General features: G+C 45.5%; 1 protein-coding gene across 1 annotated transcript; it reads left to right on the top strand.

The window, feature by feature from the left end:
• Positions 1 to 5,873: 5,873 nt before the first annotated feature.
• LOC130532606 (cytochrome b5 reductase 4) lies at positions 5,874 to 14,398 on the top strand. Its single transcript, XM_057045335.1, has 15 exons — positions 5,874 to 6,347; positions 7,042 to 7,195; positions 7,404 to 7,504; positions 7,613 to 7,685; positions 8,676 to 8,757; positions 8,830 to 8,887; positions 9,678 to 9,771; positions 10,200 to 10,232; positions 10,312 to 10,434; positions 10,749 to 10,889; positions 11,008 to 11,154; positions 11,961 to 12,111; positions 12,562 to 12,648; positions 13,605 to 13,766; positions 14,076 to 14,398. The coding sequence occupies exons 1-15, from the start codon at positions 6,264 to 6,266 to the stop codon at positions 14,128 to 14,130; spliced, it is 1,545 nt and encodes a 514-aa protein (XP_056901315.1). The 5' UTR covers positions 5,874 to 6,263; the 3' UTR covers positions 14,131 to 14,398.
• Positions 14,399 to 18,137: the final 3,739 nt, after the last annotated feature.

The raw sequence follows: 18,137 nt of genomic DNA, 5'->3' as shown, positions 1-18,137 counted from the left end.
CACCTTGAACCGCCAACCCTCCGCTTCTCAGCCCAGTCCCCAACAGACTAGAGCTACTGTATCACGTCCCTGTGGTTTATTTCCATTTAATATAATACAAATGGAATCAATCTCCAAGGAAATGTAAATAAATAAGCTGTCTGTCTTTGGAGATCCAAAGTGACTCAACTCGGGTCGTGTGGCTCAATGTAGCTGTCAATCAAAAAGGGGTTCAGCCTTTCCCCTGATCCTCTAGTATCATGAAGAAACCCAGCATCCAGGTGTCCGAGGCCCACACACCCCTGCATCCACAGAGGCCGAGGACCCGGGGGCGGGGCTAAGTCCTGGCATTTATCTATTGCCCATTGAGTTTCAAGGCAGTAACAATTGTTCCATGACTCCCAGGTGACTGGAGGCTTCTACGGGTAAACACATTGGTGCTCAGGGAAAAGTTAGGAAGATGAATGAATCAGTCGACCCGTGATCAGCTGGTTCTGAACCGACACCCTCTAGATAAATGTGTTCCAATAGGGTCGTCAAAGAAGGTTGTCTTAAAGAAATCACCTGTGGTTGAAACAAGTGGCCGTGGCTCAAAACGAGTGGCTGAAACAGATCTTCTCACTCTAACAAATTAGGAATCCTTCATTAGGAATCCTTCAACTTTGTCTCCTGAACATCTTTTAATTTTCGTGACACCTTTCATGTGGTCTGGTCTGATTATCATAACCTGCACAGGCTGCAAAGGTACAGCTCCAGCTGCACACTGGGCCCCAGGTGGGGCCAGAGCTGGGGCCAGAGCTGGGGCCAGACTGGACACCTCTGAGTCAAGCCAAAGTTGTAGCTCTGCTTATCATGTACAAGCTTTCCCAGGAAGATGCTGAGCAGCAAAGTTCATGATGATGATGATGAGATGACTGCACTTTCAGCCAGGTTGGTTCTGGCCCGTCCGGCGGTGTTGCTGGGGAGGAGCTGCCATTTTCGCCATTCGCCGCTATTTGCCGACCAGTCAGAGCCCAAAGCCCGAATAGACAGATGTTTCTTCATGATGTTTAAGCCCTGCAGCGTTTGGTCCTTCAGCTGAAGCTCCAGAGAGGTCGAAGGATTTGAAACAAAACGGCCAGACACAGGTGAAACACAGATGGTGGTGAAGGACCCCCACATTTAAGTGTGTAATGATCTGATTTCTGATTTATGGTGTTGTTGATATAAAGTGACATTAAAACCATCCTGTTGTTGCAGCACGTGAGTGAAATCAGCTCCAACTGTGAGGCCCAACAACAGCAGATTTAAACACTCTCAGCTGTGCTCACACTGTCAGCTCTTTCAACCACTGTTTACCCCCCAGCTCATTATCGCTCCCTCTTTATCCCCCTTTATCTCACCACTGATAGCCAAGTGTGGGAGAGTACATATTTACCTTGGAAAGGTGAGACATTTCACCACGTGCAGGTGAACATCGGCCTCACTGTTATCACAACTCTTAACACCAAACCAGGAAAAACCAGCTGCTGTAGGAATAAAGCTGCACAAACACACACACGAGCACAAACACGCACACAAGCACAAACACACACACGAGCACCAACACGCACACAAGCACAAACACACACACGAGCACTAACACGCACACAAGCACAAACACACACAGATTAGAGTAATTTGCTGGGTTTTCTGCTGCCTTCTTCCACCAGACATTATCCAGATAATGGATTTTCAGGTGTGGAGGACAAACAGCATAAAATCTGAGGTTAGAAATGAATTAGTTGTAAATGTTTCTTTACATTTAAAATGTGAGATCTTCTCTTAGGACATGCAGACAACAACAAGGAAGTGCCTACATGTCCAGAAACGACACATGGACTACAGTACACGGTCTCAGACTACAGGCTCTCAACAGGGTCCAGACTACAGGGTCTCAGCCTACAGGGTCCAGACTACAGGGTCTCAGCCTACAGGGTCTCAGCCTACAGGGTCCAGACTACAGGGTCCAGACTACAGGGACCAGACTACAGGGTCCAGACTACAGGGTCCAGACTACAGGTTCTCAGCCTACAGGGACCAGACTACAGGGACCAGACTACAGGGTCCAGACTACTGGGTCACTTCTTTCGTCCTTCAGGGGGTTTCTCTAAGGAGCTGATCATATCAGACCCAAACTGAGGGGTCAGGGTTTATTAAAATATTCTAATCTATCTATGACCAGAGAATAAAGATCACTGCTCATTGATCTCTTATCCAGATCCAAGATTATCTTTGAATATTAATGTGAGTGTGTTTGTGTATTTTTTGTGCATGTGCATGTATGTATGTGTGTTTGTGTGAGTGTGTGTTGTGTGAGTGTGTGTTTGTGTGAGTGTGTGTTTGTGTATGCGTGTGTTTTTGTGCTATAATGTGTGTGTGTCTGTGTGTGTGTGTGTGTGTGCGTATGTGTGTGCGTATATGTGTGAGTGTGTGTCTGTGGGTGTGTGTGCACGTGTGTGTCGGTGTGTGTGTGGGGGGTGAGTGTGTGTAATCGTGTGCGAGTGTGAGTGTGTTTTTAATGAATTTCCTTGATCAGAACCTTCGCAGCACATCGTAGAATAATTTGTTATTTCAAGCCCCTCCTTATATGTCTTTTAGGTCTCCATGGTAACTGCATGTGCCAGTCTGGTCAGCTGACCCTGTGGAGGAAACCTGTGCTGGTCCTGTCATCATTCTGAATGTGATCAAACAAGCACAACAATCAGTGAGGACCGAACAGATGGACATTAAGATCAAGTAGGTTTTCTTCTAGAAACCAGACGTTTGTGTTGCAATGGTTCCACTGGTGTCCCAGCACAGATGGTCCAACTGGATACAAAAACATGGAAGGGTGACAAACGGGATAGGGGAACCTACTAGTCTGAGGACAACTGGACTGGCATTTGGCTCTGTCAGCTGACAAGTGGGCTGGGGTTCAACACCCATTTTTAAATCCACACATTAATTCTGTGTTGGACTGAGGGGTGACCTTTGGCCCTACAACTCCAGAACATGTTCTGTGGTGACAATCAATTGTTTATTTTGACATTTCACTAGATCCCCACAGTCGGATGCCACCACTATCATTCCTGAGGGAGCTGGAACCTTCTTTCGGGTGAAAGTGTTACAGGAATATGACTGGTATATTCTCAGAAGCACGTTTGCAATCAAGCTCTAATAAAAGTGTCCAACTAATGGAAAATGAGGCCAAAGGGAACTCATATACAGGAAGTGTTACAGCTGGGGCACAGTGGTTCTAGCAGCAGCAGATTATTGTGAGGGTGTGTGTGTGTCTGTGTGTGTGTTACACAGGAGAAAATTAACTAAAAATGAGTCCCTGAACTGTTGATGGTAATCCTCCAGGAGGGTGGAAGAGCCCAGTTACGCCTCAGTCATGGAACTCTAAACCATCCATGTTTTCCGTGTTGGAACTGTAAGAATTTTGTTTGGAACCACCAGAAAAAATGATAGACAAGTTTTACAAAAAAACACCCTTTAAAATCTGAGCTAGGCTCACTCATTACATCCTGTGATTTCAACTTTTTCCAGTTTGTCATCTCCCTCAATACTGGAGGAACACCCCACCCCAACCTCTGGTGTAGTAGCCCCCTATAGTGGGGTCTGCTGTCCAGTATATATGAAGGGGCCCCTAGATGCCCCTCAGCGTGGCGAATGAGGTGCGTGACTCATCAGGCCAAATGTGGGATTAGCTGGTAATGATCTGGCAAATGGGTTTGAAATAATAGTGATGTTTCTCCCTGCTGCATCTTGAGGGAAAGAGGTGGGGAGAACAATGAGGGTGGGAAAGAAGAAGAAGAAGAGTATAATGCAAATAATTTGAACCATTTCAAATGTAAGTTTAAAACTCTGATCAACTGCTCAATAAATTAGGATTCAGTCGATGTTCTAGTGAAAGTAAAATTGTTGGTCTCTGCTACCACCTGCAGGACAATAAGCAGGACAAGCTCCCGCCTCATCATGAGCCTCCGGAGTAAGTCCACAGAATATGTGGGAAGATTCTTCACTCTAACTCGATTTTCCTGGAACAGCTGACTTGTAGTTGGCTCAGTCTTTGTAAAGGCAATAATCATTTCTATCTCTAGATCTTTAGGTTCTTCACCTCATCCCTACAAGCTGGCATCAGCAAATTGAATCATGTGACTGGAGTTGTAAGTGCCAGTCTCCCTTGTCTGAATGAGGAAGTCCAGAACCGAGCTCCAGGCACTTCTAACAGCCGCAGCTTCTCTAGCAGCTGAGCTAAATTCAGCCTCCTTATTGGCCTCCAAACGAATCAGGGTAAAGTGAGAAAGGGTGGATATGGCGCCATCTGTGGACTAGTTTTTCCTGTATGCATGCAGAGGATCCAAGATGGTGGGGAGGTTGGTTTGATATGGTTTATGACAAGTGTTTTGGAATAATTTGTGCAGCACTTTGTAAAGCTTGTGTTGGAAATGTGCTATGCAAATAAAGTGGCTTGAACTGGAATATGAACCATGGTGGCCCCCAAAGCAGGGGGCACTCCAGCATGGCTGACGGGGGTTTAAACATGCCAGAAACATGTTCGACTGAGTCACTGACGGTCTTCAAGGTGATCACACCTAAAGACCCAGTTGTCGCCAAGCTCATGACTGCCTCGCCACAATTTGGGAGAGGAGAGCATAAACCAGACCTTGCAACTGGGCTAAAATGGTGTGGTGTGAACAGGACTTTAGATGGTTTGAGCTGTCCATCCAGTACTGTATGTGGTAGAAAGACTGTCACAGTCCACATGCTGGTGGAGGTTTGGCATATGGGAGTCTGGGGTGGCCTGCAGCTGTCTAATGCTGTTACAAAGATCCACCACTGTACATGTGCATATTCCATCTGTGATTCCTCCTGAAAAGAACATTTAACCAACTGGAACATATATCTGGGGAACATTTCTAAGTGATTGATTTGGAGTTTTGTTGTCGAAACAGTCTCCCAGATCGTAGCCACCATCAGCTGATGGTTGGAACAGCCAATTTAGACAGCTTAATTTAAAGCCTAGCACTTACTTCTCTGGGCGTCCCCCACTTCCATGTGATGTGGGTACTTCCTGATTGGCGTGGTTTTCTTTCAACAGAAACTAAGGGTGTTTAAAACATTTAGTCTTTTAGAACCTCCTGATATTGCATATCACGCAGACTAGAAGGTATAAATCTAAATGAATCATTTATTTGACACCTGCCTGATGACTGAGGGTAACTCTTGATGGAAGCTCGGCTCAGGAAGAGGCACATGTAGCCCTCTGAGGTTAGAATTCACTTTTTTAAACCTGTGCAATGAATGCAGCCAGTGGAAGATTCAACATCTCTCTCTGCTGCAAGCAGGTGGACATTCACAGACTATGGCGTAAATCCTATTAGCAGATTAGCCTCTTAAAGGTACCCTTTAGTTGGTTGTATTGTACCTACGTGTACTGAATTCGATCATGTCAGTGGAAAATTGGACAGATCCAGAAGAAGATGACAGTGATGACAGTCAGAGCTCCTCCAGCAGCAATCAGCAAAGTCCATCTGTACTTGCCTTATTCAGCTACTTCTTTTCAAGTAGGTTATTAGTATCTTTAATTATACAGTGTTAATGCCCTTGATTACAACTCTGTTTAAAGCACCGTAAAATTGCTGTGAAGTTAGTTTGGAGTAGAATTGTATTAGAAGTGCCTGCATTCTGACCTTTTATTCTAGTTAAAATATGACCTGCCCCATCTCAAAAATAATAATATAATAGTCAGTTATTGGTGTACATATCACGTATAGTGAGAAAACAGTAACAATAAGCGTTGAAGCCTTTTTCATGAATAAAATTGTTAAGTAAAGTAGACGGCAGCGAAACGATCTATTTTGGCGTCGCAACTTGATGACGTTTTGGTGATGTTCTGTCAAAGCGACAGTGTTGTAGTCTTTATATAGTAACAGAACGATAGCTGAGGCTTCGTTGACAAAAATTGTAGTATCCCTGTTTTTAAGTGCCTGAAAAGGAAACATAATATTATGAATGCGGCACTACGTCCGCTTACTGACTAATTATTCTCAGGTCGATGGCAATTAACGCCGTTTTCCCGTTAGCCTAGCTTAGCCTAGCCCTTTAGCTAAACTGCGTTGCTCAACCCAGAGATGTGTTTGAACCAGGAAGGAAGGTGTTCTGACAACTCCGGCAACCTGATGTGAGTGCGGAACTGTCCTCCCATTCCACATTGGTGCCCCTGTGTCGTTTTAATAGGACTTCTTTGGAATTGGAGTTGCTTTGGAAACGCTGGGAACATGTTGAACATCCCGACCCAGTCGTTCCCGTCTCCGAGCTCCCAGCAGCGAGTCTCGCCGTCTGGACAGTCCGGGAGGAGCAAGGTAACAGCAGAACAATGCCACGACTGACCGAAACAGTCAGAAGATCTGTTATATATTATCTGTATGAATGAACTTTGATCGGGTTGGGAGTTGAGTGACGTCACACCCCTTTCCCACCGCACCAGAATCTAGTGGGGATGGATCAGTTCGCTGCTTGAATGATCAGTTTGGCTCACCTGCAGTGTGCATGTGACCTCTCAACCACCGACGGAAAATGTTGCCTCATAACTCTGTGAAACTGTTAGGATCAACACAAAGCTCATTTTCTGGCACGAAATTAAGACACAGACACATTACTTGCCAATAAAGTCTCTTTTGAAAAAAGGTTTTTAGAACTACTCCTTATCTTAGCAGCCTAATCACTGGAGAAATAAACTAGACAATGTAGTCAAATGTCACCTGTTATGATCTTCCCACATTGGCCATCCCACACCAGTCCATCCTCCTGCTGCCCACCGTTCACCTCTGTGTTCTGGCTTCACCTTAAAGTGTAATGATGACGTACGAGAGGGAGGAAATAACAGCCACGCAACTCTTGGGGGGAGGAGGACCTGTAATATTTGTGATTATCAAAAAAACCAGATGTTTCAAGCTGTGATCTGTACCTCTAGAAGGTCCTACCGCCCCAGAGTTTGCAGAATAACTAAAATAATGTGATTTTCTCTGTCACCTGTTTCTGGTCCTGCCTGTTTAGGTGGCCCTGAAGCCTGGCCACAGTCTCATGGATTGGATTCGGTTCTCCAAGAGTGGAAAAGATCTGACTGGACTCCGAGGACGTCTGATTGAAGTGAGCCAGGAAGAACTAAGGAAACACAACAACAGAGATGACTGCTGGACTTGCATCCGAGGTGAGTCTGCTTGCATGTGTGTAGTTTGCCACAACAAGCTCTGTGTGGTATTCAGGCACCTGACTGGTGGTCAGAGCCAGCAGAGCTGGACACGCTCCTATCTAGCTCTTGTCTTCACGTCCTATGGGTGATAATGGGGGCTCCTCTCACATTCTGTCAGCAGCTGGTGTGTGAAGGTGACACCTAAAGGTTTATGCTCTGTTCTCAGGTCTGGTTTACAATGTGACCCCTTACATGGACTATCACCCCGGGGGAGAGGATGAGCTGATGAAAGCTGCTGGGATAGATGGCACTGACCTCTTTGACCAGGTACGGAAGGTCCAGGTTTAGTCAGTCTCCGTTTTGGTTTGTCCTTCATGTGGAGATGGGCATCATGAGTTTAAACAGTGTTGCTATGGTGCTGCTGTGTGTGCACAGGTGCATCGCTGGGTAAACTATGAGTCTATGCTGAAGGAGTGTCTAGTCGGCAGGATGGCTACAACCACAAAAGGTAAACACACTAAGAATAAACGATTTTCTTTTCTTTTCTAAATTTTGGAGTCATCGTATGGATGACAGGAGTTATTGGTGTCTGATGCATGTCCAGTTGTTTAGTGTTTACCTGATAATGCTTAATTAGCTGTAAGCGCTGAAGTTGTGGATAAAATCCAGACAATGTCAACGTGAATCAAGCCCAGTCCACAATCTTGATTTGAGCAGCCTTTAATGGCATCGGATGGATCCGACTGAGGAGGAAACACACCTGATGCACTTGGTGTGTGGAGGCTAGCAGAGCCCCGTCAAGCTACGCTAGCACAAAAGAACACAAATCTTCCTTTGAAAAGTAACTTTAACAATGACAAACAGTTTCAACGACACAAGCTGCCTTTCTGAAGCCGGTGGTAGTTGTTGTTTAGCGTTAGCTCTGTCCTGCTTCCACCGGGACAGCCCTTCCGTTGCCATACTGCAGCTCCGTCATGACGTAGGCCGGGGTGTCAAACTCAAGGGAGCCAAAACTCAAAGCACACTTTAGCCGAGCAGCATAAACACTGACTCAACAAACAAAAATGAAATGTTTTTTTTTTACAGAAATATAAAGAGACAGGAGTATTATTCCAGAACAACTAAGCTTAAACTTTTAACCATCAAATATTTTGCTCTCCATAAAAATATCTCTTGTCTTTCACTCAACTGTGTTCTTAAATTAGTGGCCATCTCCCAAACCCAACCTGCAACCGCAGTTCTAGTCAGGCTGCCATTTGCCAACATCTGCTTTTGTCTGGACACAAGAGGTGTCAAGACACCAGAAATGCTCACACTGTTGAGAGCTCAGCTCCAGTTATCTGCTCCATAAAAAATGTCTCAAGGAAAAGCTGGATGTGAGCTTTTCCATGTAATTCATCTGCTTTGGTATTAATAATTATAATGAATGTGAAGTCAGCACTGAAACTGTGTATCAGCAAGTCTTTTCTTCAGGTCATTCATTTGTTTTTCTTCTCAGCTGTTACTCCTCCGTCATCGATGAGGCCGCTAGCACCACCCGCCTCAGTGGCTCCACCTGCAGACAGAGACGCCCGGCCACGGTAGGACTGCAGTCGAAGATGATAGGACAGTATATTTATGCTCTTCATGAGCAACCTCTGCTGTCTGCCTAGGTATGACTGGTTCCAGACCGACGTCTCAGTTCATCTGGTTGTCTATGCCAAGAGGAAGGTAATCTCCTGTCGTGTGTCCCTGCATCCACAGGCTGCAGGAAAACAGAACTCTGAGGCTACATACACTTATACCTCATACACGTTTACACTATGGCTGTTTCCGAAACCACCCCCTATACCCTACATAGTGCACTCAATAGTGTGGACGCCATTTTGAAATAGTGTCCGAAATGTTAGTGAGCATCGCTGTACCCTATATAGTGCACTCAATGTATCCCACAATGCACTGCAAAAAGTAGTGTACAACCGATGCACCCTAACTTGGAAAATATATCCCATCAGCCTTTACGGTATCACGTGACAATCTATCAATGGCGGGTAAACAAGGAGAGATGACTTACAAATGTATGTATTGTCCGCTGTTTGTTTCACATTTCATACTAAAGCGTCAAAGCCGTTGTCCGAATACTAACTTCAAATTGAGTGCGCTACATAGTTCCCTCAATCCATGTCCCCCATCTAGTGAGTAGTGAATAGGGAACGAGTGTGTGGTTTCGGAAACAGCCTATGCCTAGAAACCTTGCAGCAGGGGTTAAGGATAGGGCTCCCCCCACAGGCAACATCTGGTATTACTGAAAATGGTTTATTATTTAATTCATTTGTATCAGACACATAGGTAACACAAAGGTAGATGGGTTTCCAGTGATGCGTCCAGTTACTTTTACAGTATGTCATGGTGAGATGTTGGTTTTATGGCAAATGTAATGGGAGACATGATGTGTAAGTATTTTAAGGCACTTGTTGCTGACTATAATTGATTGCACGTATCTGTCCTTCTTTCCTGTCAGATTCCCAGTGCAGGTTGTACCAGTGTTGACCTTGAAGCTGGCGTTCTCCGACTCGAAGCGTTGCTGGGGAAAATGTCCTACATGATCCATTTACGTGAGTGGACACTTGGCTTTTCTTCTGCATTTTCAGCTGTTGTGATTGAACATTAAAGTATAGTCTTAGATCATTCCATCTGTTTTGGCTGACAGATTCAGACCTCTGTAGTCGAACACCACCTGACAGCATCAATGAATACAGCTGGAGAAAAGGGAATGAAATAATCATTGTGTCTGCATACAGAACTAAATTAATCAATTCACTTAATTACTGAATTAAGGCCTCCTCACTTTACATCGCCTGTTGTGTTTCCTCTTTCTAAACTCTTACGCAATAAATGACCCAGAGTTGGTTCATAAAATTAGAGGTTCCACGGCTCTCTCTCCCTGTTCATGTCATCATATCTTCTATTGTTGCAGAGAACATGTTTCTGTATGTTTGATACATCACTGTAGCACAAATAAGGGTTAAATCTGTTCTTTCAGGACTTGCTGATGAGGTCGAGGGAAACGTTGCAGGTAAGAGAACATGAGAACCACTGTGGAAAAAGAAACAGCCCCTTTTCTAGCTGCTGCTTTTTGTTTCTTTCTGCAACAGTGCACACAGCCTTCTCTGTGGGAAAGATCCAGGTCAGCCTACGCAAGAAAGGAAAAACAAAATGGACAAATCTGGGACAACCGCTGGAATTTCATAATACATTTGTACTGAAGAAAGAGCGAGGTGGGTCTCAGGACCAGAGGATGATCTGACAACTGTGATGTGAACCAAATGTGATGTTTCTGCCCCATCAAAACATGTAATGAGACAATAATTGACAGTTGTGTGGCGTGTCCGCTCTCTTCCACAGATGCTCCTAATTTAATCTAATGAGTGTTTCACATGCTATTTCCATGGAAAATTCATCCTGTCATCCAGGCTGTGTGTCAGGAAGGGCCAGCGTGCGCTCCACATGGGCTGTTTTTGTGTCTCTGAACTGGGCATTGTTGTCTGGATTAATATTTTGTATTGCTGCTTCCCGCACCTGTTTTTCATAGCTCCGCATTACTGTCAAGGCGTGTTAGTGTCCAAGACTGAAGTGAACCACAACACGCTGATCTTCAGGGTCAAACTTCCTCCCGGCACCATCAGGCATGTGCCTGTTGGAACACATGTCTACCTCAAGGCTGTCGTTAAAGGTTAGCAGCCAGGCACGCATCCTGTACACATGCATGCTTAGCCTAGCTTAGCGTTAACAACGAGAACCTCTTAATAATCAGCAATCCTCCCATTTAAACTCATCTTGTCCACATCCAGATGCTGAGCTGGTGCGGCCGTACACCCCTGTAGATCAGAGCCTGACTGCAGCCCCCCAGCATCCCTCAGAGGAGACGGACCTCTTCCTCATGGTCAAAGTTTACCCAGACGGCATGTTCAGCTCATACCTCAACGGTCTGCACGTCGGTAGGTGCTGCTCACGACGCTTAACATAGGAGGCACAAATCTCTACTTCAGTCAGTGCTAATTCTTTTAAAGCCTGAGGGGCCAAAAGATTGGAGGCCTATTCCTCTGCTTCAAAATAATAAGAGGACAGATGTGGTAATGGTCAACTGGTGCTCTAAGGTCACAAAACAAGACCAAAAGGGTGTTTTTGGACTAATGTGAATGTTTAGAAAAGATGTTTAAAAATCAGTGGGGCAAATGCATGAATCAGCCACCGCAGCGGCCATGTTTGTAGTCCTATGAAAGGGGACAAGCTACTGATGAATGATACCAAACGGCCAACTAACCCCAAATCACATTATTAATAATAACACCAAGAAACTGCTCCGTCTTTAAACTGAGCACAATGATAGTTGAGTGTAAATTGTTCTATGATTTATGAGGTCAACTAGGTATTCAAAAGCTCCAGAAGAGGACAGGAGGTGCCTATAATGGATGGCCAGTTGGTATTCCAGCTAGAACCTTAGCTCCTGATTCAAATTCTGTCAGATTTCTGATCAAAGAGTTGCTAAAAGTGGTGATTGGCTTTTGTGTACATGGCACCGTTAGCATGGCGCCCTGCCAGGCTATAAATGGTTTTTTTTGCCAAAAATGGCTGCACCCCAAACGGTCTCAGATTAGGCCATAAAAGAAAACACCACAACATTTGTAGTACTGTTCTCTTTGTCACATGAAGGTTTGTTTTTATAAAAGCTGTAAAATTGGTCAGACATTCGACTGATTAATGATTTTTTCGTTTTGTTCTGACCTGTCAACTGATAATCTAGGTGACCGTTTATCGGTCAGTGGTCCCGAGGGTGCCTTCAGTCTCCGCCCCCTTCGTGATGTCACACACCTTTACCTTTTAGCAGCAGGTACAGGGCTCACGCCTATGACACGCCTCATCAGACTGGCCACACAGGAAATGGGACATATCAGGTAAGGAGCTACCACTTTGCTGATTGTGTTATTTACTGACGATAACCTGATCTTCATTATTCTCCTCAGCCTTGTCCTGCCCAGTTTTTAATGCACAACAGAAAGTTTTCTAAGCTGGAGGCTTCTTAAAGAGTTGTTTGGACACCCTGATAATAAAGAATTACAATAGTCCAGCCTGGAAGTAACAAATGCATGGACTAACTTTTCAGCATCCTGTTGGGTCAGTAGTTTCCGGATCTGATTCAGTTCTCGCCAATGAGGGGATTTATAGGTTTTGAAAGGCGCCGGGAGTTCTTTGTATCATGACTGAGATGTTACCATTAACAGCCACAGTTAGGGCACATTTTCATCATCTGTGGTGAGTTCATAGGTTATCTGTCTTCTTTCTTATTGATGACATCACTGTGTGTGTGTGTGTGTGTGTGTGTGTGTGTGTGTGTGTCTCCACAGAAAAACCACACTTCTCTTTTTTAACCGTAGAGAGGAGGACATCCTGTGGCGTGGTGAACTGGAGCAGCTGGCTGCTGATAATAAGAGGTGCTATTATTAATGGAATAAGGTGGAGGGTCAAAGTTCAGGCTGAATTATTGATGCCATAAAGAGCCACGACAGGGTGCTGACTGACCTTCCTGTGAGGAGCTGACATGGGTCAAATGATGAGAGAAAAAGGATTTCTGCTCACTTGTAAAGACATAAAGCCTAATATGAACACCAAGAGAGTTTCCTCCCTGGGTTTATCTTGTCAGAAGGAACTGTTCCTGGACTCTTAGCTAGAGTGACAAATGGTCTCTTGTGAGAACGACTTTATGCAGCTGCTAATATGATGGGATGTAGCTGAAAATGTGAATGCACAAGTAAAAGAGGGTTTGGATTAGCAACAGCCACAGTAATGCTACTAAATGCAAACTTCAACTAGTGTCAAATGGAATATTTTGGCAGGTGTTGGTAAGAGAGGTGGCCTGGATTCATTTTCTTCTGATGCTGCTGTCAACATGAAATAATTCAAAGACAGATCTGACTTTTTATGCACGACGAGGACACTTAGGTAGAAACACCCTCATTGTGGTCATATTCAGTCTGTCCCAGTGCAGAGCAACTCAGAAGGGTTAAGAACACCTGAAGAAACATGGCTGGTGAGAGGCAAAAGGAGAATCTACAGGAAGGTCCCAGAGACTATTGAGTTCTGACTGACCTGCTTTATTCATGTGAACTTTAATGTTGTTGCATAACTGAAAACGTTCAGACAGCACAAAACTTTGTGATCTCTGCTTTTCCTGTGGGCTTACTGTATCACTTCCTGCCCCATCTGCATCGTCAACTGCAAACCAGCTTTGTTCAGGACAGCGTTGATCCCTGGGAGAGTAAAAGTTGAGGTTCAAAGCACAAGTAGCTCAAAGTGGACCTCCTAAATCCTGCACAGGAGAACATGGTGTCGGAACGGTTAATGTCTCTGAAGAATCAAGCTGAACAGTTCCCCTGTGGCTGTTTGCCAGGTTTCAGGTGGAGCACATCCTGTCTGAGCCCAGTGGCGGCTGGGGAGGCAGGACGGGACGAGTGGATGCCGGCCTACTCCGGGACTTCCTCGTCACACCGGAGGGATCCAGAAGTTTTGCGTGTGTGTGTGGCCCCTCAGCCTTCACTGATCTGACAGTACGGTGCGTAACGGTGACGCCGGTTCTTCTTCTGTTTACACTCAGATGGAAAAGAATGAGGATTGACTGAATACTCAGGAAGCACCTGAACTTAGGCTCGCTCAAATGTAAAGTGGAGAGATATTAGTGTTTCAGGCGGCGTTATTCCTTGAAATGAAAGAATATGGCTAAGCTCTTTAACCAGGAGCCCAATCTTCCCTGTAATTTCTATCAGGTTTGTGTTTGGGATCAGAAGTAGAGGAGGAAGCAGTGGTCATGGGATGAAAGCTGTGTGATGATGCCGATCAGTCACCTGACTCTTTGTGCGTTCAGGTTGTTGAAGCAGCACGGCTTGCGTCCGGAGGAGCTTCACGCCTTCCAGGGCTGATGAGCCTCACAGCATCACTCCGACTCTGCCTGCGACACTCATGCTGTTCAAAGCACTTTGGAATTCTATGCATCACACACACGACAGAGAAACCTGCCCAGGAACTCTCAGGAAGTTCGCTCAGGACCAGCAACAAGTCTGAGATGAAACTTCAGTGCAATTGGAAGCACTTCAATATTCAAGGAGAATGGAATGAGATCATGTTGATGCAGCACGTCATGCAGCCCCAGAGGGAAGAGGACTGATTAAATTTGGCTTCTTCTCTAAATGTCCTGTTCATTGACTCATATTTCATGTTTCCCTTCACAGGTGGGCCAGGTGGGCCGGCAGGGCCCTTAAATATAGTGAAACCATGAACATATGCTGTTTACTTTATCTTCTAAGAGTTGTTTTGATGTGGTTTTCCTGTAACCTTTTCATCCTCAAGAGTATTTTTAAGGGTGGCGGCCTGGACAAGTCTCAGGCTCATCGCACAGGTTTTGCACAGGTGAGCGCCGCCACCACCACCACCAGGTTACACCAAGTTATGATGGAGGAGTGAGCTGGACCAGAGCAGTTCCACCATGGTTGTTGAGGGGGAACTGATCTTCAGCACGATTGCTCACAGGCCGGAAGGACGCCTGATCCAAACAACTGACTGCTAACCCAATACAGAAATCAGACACGTCAGGGTGGTCTGGATGCGAGGAGGCTAGCATCATCTGGCACCAGCTCCAGGTCGCCTAGGAGGCGGCGGGTCATCATGTAGTTTTACTCAGTCCCACACGGCCTCCTGCCTTTGACTACTCCAGAGTTACTCTCACAACCCTTGTCAAGGGTGCCTACTTCCAGCTCTGCTATAGCCTGCTTGTTCTCACTTTGGGGGTGTCTCCCACCTGGACCCTGGGACCTCCAGTCCACACTCAGAGGTTCCTGTACATTATGCCAGCCACCTGGTTATGCCGCTCCATGTATGCCTTGCCTACCAACATCTTGCATCCTGCTGTGATATGCTGGCCTGTCTCAGGGCGTCTCCACACAGCCTACACCCGGGGTCTTGTCTGGTGTGGTAGACCCTGGCCTCTATCTTTAGTCGGGTAGCCAGGGCTGTGAGCCTTTGCTTAGCAGTCTCCAGTGCCTCAGTTGTGGACAGTTATAAATATATAGTGTAAGTGCATATATGTGTGTGTATGTGACCTGAAACTTTGTTGCCTGGAAAACAGAAGTTTTATGTTCACCTAAAGATATATAGCCTGTGCACATCCTCCTTGCTTCAGCCATGTTTCCCTCTCTGAGGGTAACCATCCAAGGTGCCCTAACAGTGCCTGTAAGTAGCTGCTCATGTGAAAGGTCCTTTAGTGCACTACGTGGGTTGGTTCTTGGCTGCCTCAAACAGTGGGTCAGAAAAGACTTCACAGTCTGGCAGTCATGTCAATTGAAAAGTCCTTGTCCTTCTTAGCTGTTTTGAAGTTTTGTGCTGGTATTCCCTCACATCCTGTGCATCTCCTGTCCTTAAAAGCTAGTGATGCCACTGCACCTCAGCAAGTCACGGATGTGGATGAGAACATCCAAAGTGAGAGGATTGTTTGATTAAAAAAAAAAAAGAGCAGTTTTACAAATGAAGCCTTTACAGTGGCCCCCTCCTTTACAAACTCAAATATGACGGGTCCTTTATGAGGCCGAGCTTTAGTGTGTTAAAATGGGTCCTGAGGCGCTCTCCAGAATCAGGATCTATGGTAAAAAAGAAAAAAACAGGTTTACTAAGGTTAAAAAAGAAAAGAAGCAGAGAGTCGCTCAGTATGACGGATTTATGTACCCTTAGTTTCACTGGTGTTGAGCCCCCCCAACAGTGGCAGAGGGGGTAAAGCGGACAGACACTCGAGTTCCGCTTGCTCCGTGTACACCAGGCATTACGCCGCGCAGTGTGATACTCGTCACTATATTTAAAGCCAAGTGCCAAAAGCATTTGGTAACAAACGATTTTGACAATAATAACAACGTTTGGTTGAAGTCCAAGTTATCACTGGCTGATTCCAATCAACAGAAACGACCCCCCGGAGACCCCTCACGAAATGTCTGAAGATTCGGAGCATGCATTTCAAAATAAAGTTCCACAAAATGTAAGGTGCGTTATTACAGAATAATCGTGGCCCTCGGCGGAACTAAAGGCGGAACTTTACCGTGTTGCTTTCAGTGATCGCGGTTCTGAGCCTTGTCTGAACATCGAAGGCGGTTTATCAGGTTTATCACGGTGCGACTGACTGTTGCTGCTGAAGAAATCTTCCGAGCGCTTCAACTAAAGATAGACGGATATGAAGATGAGCTCGATTATCAGCGCGGACTGGTGGAAAGTGTCTGGAGGCCCCAAATCAAGTTACACAGGACAGGTGTGTGATATCTGAACGATATTAAACCTTGCAAATAAACTGAATGTGTCTCTCAATTATAAAACGTACAGGTCCGAAACAAGGGGTGGGATATTTTTTGCGGCCAAATATGCCGCCGCGTTGTGCACGTATGTTTGTTCGGCCTCCATCGGAGCTGGTGGAGGATGTGGACTGGACTGACAGGCCGAAAACAAGATGATCGGCCCAGGGCAGGGAGCGAGGCCTTGTTCCATCCTGCGCCTTCCTGCAGGTGGCTGAAGAATGGAGCTTGCTGCACCAACCTATTATTATTTTAAATGTATCATTCGTTTTGTGAACGGTGTCACGTTTGTAAAGCCATGTTTCACATTTGCAAAAAACACATATCGACACACACACGGCATATGAAGATGAGCTCGATTATCAACGCAGACTGATGGAAAACGTGAACGGAGCTGTAACCAGATTAATTCCTTAGAAAGGGCACAACGTAACAGTGATGGAGCCCTCCAATCATTTTAACGTTCAGCATTTGGAGCGTAGAAGAAGACCTACACATTGGCAGACTTCAGGGGCCCAACAAGATTATTCCTCCTCTTCAGGAGCCTCGAACACATTTGGAGCTTCAGTCGCCTGGTTGCTGATTGCTCCACCCCTCATTATGCGTGTTGCAGCTATTTGTTAGTTTGGTAATGTTTAATCACATGTTATTTTTTGTGGTTTCGTTTTGGGGTGCGCGCATAAATTACATATACGGGTAGGCAGACACAGGTTTGGCCTCGGGACAACGCATGAACTACTCAACAGCGTCGGCGAGCAAAGAAGTCCAAGCAGGCTGTATATGAACCCGGCTTCATTATTGGAGGGCTGGAATCATCGTTTCTTTCACTGCATGTTTATTGGGATCTTTGGAGGTTTGGATGACGCACGCGTATTTACGCATGGAAAGCCGCGCCACTGTCCTCCCATTCATAAAAGTCTCCGACGCGGAGCCGTGTATCCCTCTGTTGTGGGTAGATCAAACAAAGGCGTTAAAAAGTAAATTACTGAACAGGATTTGATGTGGAAAAAAATGTCCAAGGTTCCAGCCAAGAAGCTGATAAAGCAACACTCATAGAGCGCATGACTGCATTAGAATCCTGCACTGGAAGCAAAAGAGGAAAAGCTCAGAAAGTAAAATCAAGCCACCCACATCAAGGTGGTGTTTAGGAGCGTCTGGTTCTGGACACTCAGCTTTATTTATCCATGAAACCAGAGGAGACAGAGAAGTTAGTGAAGCTCCAGACCTGTCTTAAAGTCCTGCATGTCTTCAAATTTCCTCCTCCTTAACTCAGGAAAAACTGAGGTCATGGTGTTTGGTCCTGAACCTCTCAGGGATAGATTAGATCACATGATCACTCTAGATGGTATCTCATTAACATCTAGACTAGATGTTAATTCCTCTGTGAGGAATCTAGGTGTAACTTTTGATCAAAATTTGCCCTTTAACTCTATCACAAATACTTGGCTCAAGGTAGCCATGACGGGGAAATGGGGAGACCAAAGATGAGGATTTTCAACCCAACATAATATTTATTAAAGAACCCAGTGGAAAATAAAACCGAAAAAGTCCAAATAGTCACAAAGAGGGAAACTCCAAACTCCTGCGGCCGTCCGGCTACG

The sequence above is a fragment of the Takifugu flavidus genome, chromosome 10, assembly GCF_003711565.1.
Source record: "Takifugu flavidus isolate HTHZ2018 chromosome 10, ASM371156v2, whole genome shotgun sequence".
NCBI lineage: Eukaryota > Metazoa > Chordata > Actinopteri > Tetraodontiformes > Tetraodontidae > Takifugu > Takifugu flavidus.
Note: the sequence above shows the minus strand (reverse complement) of the source record. Positions and strands in the feature narration are given on the sequence as shown.

Bases quoted from the DNA above. Each gene is read 5' to 3' on its own strand.
- LOC130532606 (XM_057045335.1), top strand. From the start codon at position 6,264: ATGTTGAACATCCCGACCCAGTCGTTCCCGTCTCCGAGCTCCCAGCAG. The intron at 7,196-7,403 runs GTGAGTCTGCTT...CTCTGTTCTCAG, and splicing joins CTGCTGGACTTGCATCCGAG to GTCTGGTTTACAATGTGACC. The intron at 8,888-9,677 runs GTAATCTCCTGT...CTTTCCTGTCAG, and splicing joins TTGTCTATGCCAAGAGGAAG to ATTCCCAGTGCAGGTTGTAC.